This window comes from Montipora capricornis, chromosome 9 (genome assembly GCF_036669925.1).
Source record: "Montipora capricornis isolate CH-2021 chromosome 9, ASM3666992v2, whole genome shotgun sequence".
Classification (NCBI taxonomy): domain Eukaryota; kingdom Metazoa; phylum Cnidaria; class Anthozoa; order Scleractinia; family Acroporidae; genus Montipora; species Montipora capricornis.
Window position 1 is genome coordinate 29,740,838 of NC_090891.1, and position 10,000 is coordinate 29,750,837.

The 10,000-nt window shown below is 37.8% G+C and overlaps 1 protein-coding gene across 1 annotated transcript in view; it reads right to left on the reverse strand.

The window, feature by feature from the left end:
- Positions 1 to 10,000, reverse strand: part of LOC138017509 (U3 small nucleolar RNA-associated protein 18 homolog) — a 13,546-nt gene that overhangs the window by 2,091 nt on the left and 1,455 nt on the right. The window contains 12 exon segments of the mRNA XM_068864575.1: positions 251 to 390; positions 1,165 to 1,213; positions 2,488 to 2,610; positions 3,305 to 3,428; positions 3,766 to 3,856; positions 4,210 to 4,310; positions 5,042 to 5,213; positions 5,742 to 5,825; positions 6,831 to 6,985; positions 7,556 to 7,614; positions 8,652 to 8,750; positions 9,515 to 9,615. Coding sequence (XP_068720676.1) covers positions 251 to 390; positions 1,165 to 1,213; positions 2,488 to 2,610; positions 3,305 to 3,428; positions 3,766 to 3,856; positions 4,210 to 4,310; positions 5,042 to 5,213; positions 5,742 to 5,825; positions 6,831 to 6,985; positions 7,556 to 7,614; positions 8,652 to 8,750; positions 9,515 to 9,615 — 1,298 coding nt within the window.

The window sequence follows — 10,000 nt, forward strand, 5'->3', positions numbered from 1 at the left end:
TACGTCATTACAACTAGCCAATCAGGTGCCTCTCTAAAAGTAACTACGTAGCATTGGAAGAGATCCATGTATGGGGGATCCGTTGTCTTACTTCATCCTCTCTTAGCACGAACTAAAAACACAGAAGGAAGCGCTAAAAATTACTCTTAAAGCCAAGGTTGCATACACAGCCCAGAAAGCATGGACTCGAAGCGCTGCCACAGAGACCTTCACGTCTCCCGTGGGAGATAGAACTACAATGTAAGCATACCTGTAAAGTAACGCCTTGCCGTGGCTGTTACCGATGGAGAGAAAACCACTGTTTGGCGAGAAGTCGAAGGTGTTTACATATTTGAGGGGAGTACGTTGCCGGGGCCAGTTCGGAAAGACAGTTAGTGACGGCAAATGGATCTGCAAAAAAATACAGAAAAGTAAATAAATAAATATTCTGGCCTCCGGGGAATATAAACTGAAAAGTGGGTATGACCAAAAAAAAGCCCCTAATTCGATGCACGAGGATTCGTGGTTCGGAATACAGACAATTAGCGTCCCCAAATGCTGCTCCTCTATTAAGGATAAACTGCTGCATTCACCCTAAGCTAAAAATAACGCCAACCTTTACCATTACCTTTAATAAAATAATTAGGATAGTGCGCGCACTCTCATTGGTCAATAGCTGTGTTTAGATGAGAGTATGGAAGCACAGCTGTGACATCACACGAATTTTGATTGGTTATGTAGTCAGACGCGCGTTTTGATTGGATGGTAGGAAATATGAAGCGTGTATCAAGAAAATCTGTTTCAATCAAGAGTAAAAAAAAACCAGCATTTTCCTTCATTTGCCGAATTATCTTTGAGGAATATTTCATTTAAGCAATGGAGCATTTTTTTCCGTGTTTCCATAGTCTCATTCTCGACAGTTATGCAAACCCTCGACTGCATCTCGGGTTTGCATAACTGTCTCGAATTATCCCAACTCCCCCTCGTGTTTAGATGAGGCTATGGAAACACGGAAAACGTCCTCTATTGCTTAAATTATTGGAAATACAGTAGGCCGAAAAGGCTAAGACTCAAAGGGGCACTTAGTATTGAATGTCAGAATCAGATATGCATATAATTAAGTCCATTTTTGGACATACAGTAAGTGTAGACAAAAGGTGGCTTTAATGTCAAAATTGAGCTTACCAATTTGAAACAATCCCTTTTGACCCCTGAAGAAATGGCTAGAATTTCGCTGAAAGAGGAAACAGGGCAAAGAAATCGTTTCGTCACTGAGAACGCATCATAGTTAAAAAAAACACCTTTCGCCGCTTTTTCCTTCTAAATTGCTATATCGGCATGTTTTGGCAAAACCACGGCTGAGCTAGTAGGCTCTGTCCCAGAAATGGCATCACAAACTGCTTTGCAATTCCCGAGAAACATGAGAAAACAAACATGAAGTTTTGTGATATCACCTAGCCCAAGTAGAGGCTAACAATTCAACACAAACCATTGTTAACAATTGTTAACATTGTTACTTCGTTTAACCAAGTAAACAACTTGGAGCGACTGCGGCCAATTGGTCAGTGGTTTTAGTATACTTGCACATGCGTGGAATACCTCGTGCTTTGGGCTGTATCGCTTATTTATCAGTGTGACGGGAAGTAGGAGCATTGTGTGTGGAGCGTTTACCGGTTTTTGTTCCCTCCCTCCCCACCCTCTGCTTTCCACTGTTTATCAGTTTGACAGGTGCCTGTCTTCTTGGTGGCATTGGGGCTCATGGCTGGGTTGTCAGGTTTCTCCAGCCATCAGTGCAGTCTCCATCTTGGAGCTGGCTGCCAATAATGGAAGCTCCAGGATGTCTCAGGCACCCAACCTCCAAAGAGCGACGATGTTGTTAACAATTGTTAGCTTTTGTTTGGAGTCTTTTATTTATTTTCACATATGATGATTTGAGCTAACAAGGCGTTCTTGCCCAGGAGGAGTCTCTCGCTATCTTGGTCTTGGCACTTAGAACTGTCTGGTCTTGTGCTGTCCACTAAAAGTGTGTTGGTCAAAAGAGAACATGGCAAAACTTGTGACAGTCGTAAAAAATTATCTTCCTTAAGGACGGTGCCTACTAATTCAAAGGTATTCTTGCGCGGTTTTATGAATATGCGGGAAAAGCAGATCTCAAGAAGTGTTATTAAAATCCAACAAGAAAATTGGGGGTAACCACGCATTTTTCAAATATAATTAATCAACAATATTAGCAAAAAGCTTTAAAATACAAAGCAATATATGGCGTTCCTTTCCAATTAATTATCTCTGAAAAATGCATGGTTACCCACAATTTTCTTTTTGGATAGCAAGAGCCCTTGCTAAGTTCTGCTTTCTCCGCATAAATTTAAACCGCGCAAAAATATCCCAGCATTAGTAAGCACTACCGACAGGAAATCCGAGTATCTGGAGATGCGCAGAACGTATGCCCAATAACAATAGTAGGCACCGTCCTTAACGATAGCGCTAAGCCGCGAGAATCGCACGCACCTTGTGGAATTAAAAAGAGTTTGATTAACGCTGGTGGTTAAATTCATGACGGCTTTAAGTGGTTTTGGCTCAGTTACACGTAAACACTGGTCGTCATAAATGTTTACTACACCACTGTCAGAGCTGCAAAAGAACAAAAACAACAGAAAAAGGATTTTAATCAACGATGATAGCCAAGGTGAAGGGAACGTCATCTGAACGTCATTTATCTCGTTGAAACCACTCGGGTAGTTTGTAACCAGCCTCTCGAGAAACGGATAACAATGGTGAAAATGTACAAAATACTGGATAACGAACAAAAGCTGCTGAGAGATCTATTGTTCGTGTCTTCTAACATAGCGGACATGACGAAACGCGCAAACCATACACATGACCAACAGCCCTTTAGTCTCTAATCTCTCTAACCGTTCCCTGAATTTAGCCAATAACAACAAGCGGACAACCACTCATGACTCGAAGCGATGTGGAGCTGATGTCATGACGCACAAAAAGAGCGGGAAAATACATGCTAGCAGACTTGGTACTAACTGGCGAAACGGGGACATCATCAACGAATCTGATATCCAAGAGTCCGAACGAAGGTGGTTAGAGTTTGTTGCTGGTTCCCCACTCTGACTCCTATTAAAAGGTGTTTACCCTAGTTAAAGGTGGTCCAATTTTACCTCTCTGCGTGAAAATTGTTACCACATTCCACTTAGGACTTAAATCAGTTGACAAAAATACTTGTAGTAACTCAGTCGAATTGCCCATAGCAATCACTAACCTACATCTTAGCGTCGAGAGAATAGCGTTTGGCTCGCTACAAGACAACACCTACCCACAAGCCAGATATTGGCCGTCCCTTGACGCTGCCAGTGCTGTTGAAGTCAAGCATCCTTCATCTCTAAATTTGTGCACACAGCTGCGAGTGTTCATGTCCCATACGTACACTTCTCCGTCATCTACAAAAACAAAGATAACCCAGACTGGTAAATATCCTGGCTGAAACACGAACTTGTTGAAATACAGTGATACCATCCGGAGAGTTAAGTCCCGTCCAACATTGATTTTTCAGGCTTCTGCCACAACTGATTAAGTTATTCCTCAAACTGCGATAATTTTTGGCATTGAAATTGTAGCACAATTAAAAAACAGGTGCAGCGTACGCAGAGCTTTTGAATTCCAAGTCCCATCCCCCCAACCCCAGGCAAGCACAATGCTCGGGTTATGCCGCAGGGAAGTTGAAGCTTTGACATCGCTTTCAAAACTCAATTAAATATACATGTAGCTTCAACCTACCCCCTGATGAATACATCCGAGATCCATCCGCATTGAATGCTACAGAGCGCACTGAACCATTCATCTTCAAGTTACCTATCCACTGTTTTGTCTACAGAGAGAGAGAAAAAGTTAAGAATTCCTTGCCAGTGAATCCTTTTCCGTTGATGTTTTGGGAATAGCAGAATGGGACTCTGCTTAAGCTACAGACTGTCCTCAACGACCTTCAACAGCAACAACAACAACAACAACAAAGGATGAGGAAGAGAAAGCCTCCAGTGAGCACGCGGGTGGTGACCACTACCCAAGCCAGCAACCTTTAAAGTAACTTTGACTGAAACCAGTATTTCTTTCCTTTCTTTTTTATTTTGGGGGGTGGGGGTGGCAAAGAGGGGAGGGAAGCTGTGGGTCAAATTCCTAATGATCAATTACAACTTATTCTAGGAAGCTACAGTGTATAACAACCTTGCTTGAAAGAAGAATCAAATATCCATCCATGCCAACAAAAACAAGAATCTTCCCATCAGGTGCAACATGAAACTTGTCAAAGTGCTTCTCTCCTCTACCTAATAAAGAAAGCATACACACCCGTGTTTTTATAACTTATTAAAGTTTGATATTGTGAAATTGCAATGCTGAAAAACATCAGTGCCACTTGTCATTTGTAGAAAGACATTTGTGTTTGTGTAAGCACTAATCCTTGATCCTACTGAATAGGGTTTGAGTAGCTTCTTTGTACAGCAGATTTGTGGCAAGAAGAGGAAACTGGAATTTTCCTATTTAATGGTCTGCCATGACTAACTTTTAAGTTCTTGAGAGAGCTGGATCAAGGAGAAAGTGATATCAAAGGCTCACTAGTTTAAGAATGCAATTCTTGTGTACACCGAAGAATAAATAATTTATGCAGCACAGGAGCCTTTGACATCACTTTTCCCTGGATCCAACCCTCTAAGGTCCAATTGGTCAGTGTTGAACATGAATAATGGCGGACCGTGAAATCCAAAACTTACAATCAGAGTAAACAGCCTTTGGATAAAAATCAAGGCTCAAAATTTTGCCAGTCAGGTGTTAAGCAAGCAAACTCTCAAAATCTGAAGAAAAAAGGAAGTGATTTTTTTTTTAATCACAGGAGCACATTAAAAAAACACTTCCTGTTGGATATCAAAATTGGACTTGCATCTTACTACATATGTACACTGAACTTGCACGTCTGGATATACAACTGTAACTGGAAGCCCAAGTGGATTCCCTTGCATGCAACCTGCCCAAACAGTGACATATTAAAGTAGAGTGCTACCTTTAATGTAAGGGATTTTAGTTATGTCTCCCTTGATCAAGTCATATACATAAAAGAATCTCCTCTCTGAAGCCAGAACAACCTGCTCCCCATCAGCAGTAAAGTGTGCTGTGCTGATGGGAAAATGGTTAATAAATATACTTTGAAGTTTTGGATTGGTTTGGCCATCTATCTGTAAAAAAAGAAAAAGAAACGACAGGGCCAATAAACCTGTAACAACACCTGTTATATTGTTATAGTCAATTAGGCAACATTATGGGTGGAGTAACAGTCATTTAATTTTTTCATGAGTTTCAGAGATACAGTATTAACTGAGCTCTTTCCTTGTGTGGAATCCTTTCCTTGCTGGGCTAACTCTGATTGGAGTTTGTGGGATTTCTGCGCTTTTAAATTACCTTTTCATTAGTGCTAAGCATCCAGTAATTTTCCCTATACAGATTTGAACACTCATTTACAATAATATTAACAACAGTTTTACTGTGCTGTGTGACTAAGCTTGATTGTTGCAGATGTATAAACTACCCGGTATGGGTGGAATACTAAGAGGAAATACTGAAAATAATCTATCCAAAACACTTTGTTTTCACACATACATTACACGTAAATCCACAGAATGGCTACTACTGTAGATAGCAAACAAGAAAGCTACTTGAAATAACTACTGGTAAGCAATATTGTAAAGACAGACAGTAATAGTTACCTGAAAAAGAGTTAGAGTTTTGTTGAAGCCAGCAGTCAGCAGAACTTTAGCACTGGGGTGAAATTCAACACACTGAAGGGCACCCTATAAAAGTACTAGCCACTAAATGAAACGATCGTCTTTAAATTTATTAGTTAGAGGATCCTCTAGAATGACATTCACACTCGACAAGGTTTCCATTCCTGTATTTAAGGCCATGACAAACTTTGACAGTCGTCCATGTTGCCTCAAACAATCAAACACGTCCTACTAGGGTAGGCTAAGTAAGCTGAGTAAATTTCAATAATAATAAATTTCAATAATAATTATGCATCAGAGATCAAAGAGTAATAGACTTTCAAAAGGAAACGTAAACATGGCATAAAACCTATACATACTTAGCTTGCCTCTGTTCCTGGAGAAACCTCACGTGGGATGGATTGACCAGTTTAGGACAGAGCAAATACAGACGGAACAGGAGTTTTTCAATGAAAGAAATTGTTTTCAACATGATGCAAAGACTGAGAATTTAGAGAATTTGGTTTGTGATCGCTTGTCACTCGTCATTTTGTTTATCCAATCAAATAAGGAAATTTGGCTGGCTTTTGTGCTGTTTACATCATTCGCACGCACCCTGAAGGAGAGGTGATGCTTTTTTTTAAACACCGTTACCATTAAATATAAATTGAAGCAAAATAAGAAATTTTTGTAGTGGAATAATAAATCTCTTATTCGATTGTTTAACATATAATACTTGCGGACATTTAGCTCATTGCTCATATTTTTCCTCGCCCCTGTGGGGCTTGGAAAAATACTATGCAACTGGCAAAATATCCGTGCATATTATATGTTGAACTATCGAATAAGATGTATTTATTACTTTACATCTGATCAAATTTGCCATGTGTCTTGCCAAACTGTGACAGATAATGTCCTTCTAACAAACAAAAATAATTATTATTATTTCCAGCACTGGAGGACTTTGAAAAATGGAATTGTAAAACAGTGCATTGTGAGACCAACATGCAACAATTAGTCACTTCAGAACTTACATGTAAGAACTTAACAAATTAATGAAAAGAAGCAATGCATAGAAATAACTTTTCTTACCTTTTCATTAGAAGGCTTTTCTTTGTTTGCATCCTTGACTCTTCTGATATCCAGGAATCCTTGTGGGAGATAATCTGACTTGCTTGTCAAAAGATTTCCTGCTCTCTTGAGAATTGAATCTTCATCGTCATCATCATCATCTTCGCTATCAGTCTCTGTGTTTTTATCGCATGAACATAAAAAGTTAATAAACTATACCATACATTGTGTATTATGTTTTTATTCCATGAACAAAAGGATTTAATTAATAAAAGCTATACATAGTTATACCACCAAAAGACTGAGTTGTTCAATTTATAAAATAATGTTCTAAAGTTTAATTACATTCATTTGATAAAATTTATGGTTATGACTTAAAGTGAATTATTGAACTATTCAAGTGTAGAATTTAATCGTTAACTTTTTGTATGTTTTGAATTTTGATGAATAATAATAAAATAATAACTGTACATTAGATGAATTGAGGGGGAGGGGGGGGGGTCCCCCTGAGGGGTCATTGATTCATTGAGTTAACCCATTGACTCCCGGGGGTTCCCCATTGATGAGTAAAATCGTCTGGCTAATTATTAATAAAAATAAAATAAAAATAAAATAAAATGAAATTGCAAATTGCATCGGGTGCATTGATAGGAGCATAATGAGAATGTTTGGTTCATGATCAACATGCACTATTAGAAAACAAAATATTTTCAAACTGTTTCAAAGCATTGTATTACTATCACTACCTTTTTTAGTCTTCCTGTCCAAATCAGCCCAGCCTCCATCACCATATATTTTTTCAAACCTAAAAGAAAAAAGAAAGAAAGACAACTCATAAACTCAATGCAGCATAACTTCATGTCACAAAAAAACCTATTACCTAGACCCATCCTTCTCCACAGGATGTAACAAGGAAATGACTCACAAGCTGAAGCTGAGCAATAATAATAATAATAATAATAATAATAATAATAATAATAATAATAATAATAATAATAATAATAATAATTAATATTTATAACAGGTGCAAATTTTATCAAAATATCATCAAATGCACCTAAGTATAAAAATACAAGCAAGTACATGTAAACAATAAAATTAAATTACAAATAAACAACAAGTGTTACAATAGAATTCTGAATATCATATAATTATATAAGTTAGTTAAAGTATAACTGCGATCAACTAAAATATCTATAAACTAATTATGTGAAAATGCAAAGGCTTGTTTAAAAAGAAAGGTTTTCAAGACTCTTAAATTTAACAATCAATTGTTCTACATGTAACTTAATAATGGCTTGGTAGAGTGTTCCAAACTGAAAGTGCTGCGGAGACATACACTCTGTCTCCTAGAGTTTTAGTAGTCTATTTCTGCTGCACAAAAAGTGTGTGCAGGCACAAATTCCAAAAGATCTCTATTAGGGAACTCTTCCTGTCATGACTGACTTATTTAATGCCTCAACTCACTTTTTACTGTAAGTTAATCCTCTAAATATAATAATAAAACTTATTAATTCCCTATGGGCTTTGGTGGAGGGAAAAAAAAAAGAAACCTAATGCTTTATCACTGAAAGACTACATGTACAGGTTGTATTAGGTACCCAAACTGCTTTTCAAGCATCTATTCTGGTGTTCACCTAGCAATTTTGCAAAAAACCACAAAAACAAGCAAAAAGTCGTTTGCAATGAAGATTTGCTCAAAACAGATTGCCAATATGGCAAGTCCAGCCATGCATGAGCCCAAACACAGCACAGCACTCTAGCTGGCAGATGTGATTCATTTCTTTCCATCTAGAAACAAATTTTACAAACTTTGTACAAAACATTCCAAACAAAACTTACTGTTGCTTTAACTTCTGAGTAAATTTCTTTCCAGAAACAACTGTCTCATCTTCCGTACTTCTCAACTTCCTCAAAAGAGGATCAGCGGAGATGTCAACTCTGTGAAAAATACAGGGGATTTATTAAAAATGGAAAATTCAAAGAAAAGACAAATAATTTGAAAGACAGAAAATCAACGAAAGACAAGCCACTACACTGACATCTTAATGAACAGTTGCACAGATTTGTTGCATGGATGTTCCAGTGTACTGTAAATACTGTACATATAGTAAGAAAATTAATGTTGCAAATAGGTGTACATATTTGTGTTCGAAGGATTGAGAAGGTTCAGTAAGGAAGCCAAGCTTGAAAGGACTATTGCTCTCACTTAATCCACTACCGTCACCCATGCTCGAAATAAAGAAAACTTGTTAAAAAAAAAAAAAAAATGTATGTATGTACATCAAGGCTGCTGCCTAAGAAAATTTAAAGGGGCCCTCAGAGCTAAACTCTGAGAACTTAGGAGCCCAACATATGAAGTGAAAGGTGTTGTGTGAAAAATTAAGGAGCCCAGAGCAATTCTTTGGGAGCCCCAGGCTACCGGGCTCCTGTTAGGCAACAGCCTTGTACATAACTCTCAATTCAAAAAATTAATTGCATTTAGCAATCTAACAACAAACTAGACAATAAGCATGCATTTTCCACATAACTTGTTCGACTTGGCCTCCATGTTCAAACACTTGGGAAAAAAATACAGTACTATCTTCTGTACTACTCAAACAAAATTGTTCAGGTTCTGTAATGCTTGCATTGACGAGGTTGTAACTTGTAACCTCTTAAATGAGTTATGAGGAAATAAAGTTCGTTCCAATGAATTATCTAACCTCTCCACTTCATCAGCATCATCTACCCAAACAGGCTGTCGACCTTTGCTCCTTGCCTCGTCATGTCCTTTGACTTCAGTCCTGGAAACGTCTTCTTCGTCCTTAACATTAACACGTAATTTAGTAGTTACACTTACACTGTAAGTTCTGAAGAATACTACATTCATAACATGTTGTCAAACAATAAGACAACGAAAGCTATCTCTAAATCATGACAATAATTACACTAATATTGGTATTTTGGGAGAGCTATGGCAATAAACCACTTAATTTACAACATATGCTGATACAAGAGTTGTTGGTCTTTGATTTGTATTTTCAGTTTTGTTCCCTTTTTCCATTTCATTGTAGTTATTACTAAGGTTATCAGATGATATGTTTTTTTGCTCTGACTTGTGTTATTATTGCAAATTTAGCTACGGCAGAAACTGATGAATACCCTGCCAATTTTGTCAACATTTAGCAGTATTCTTTACAATCTCGACC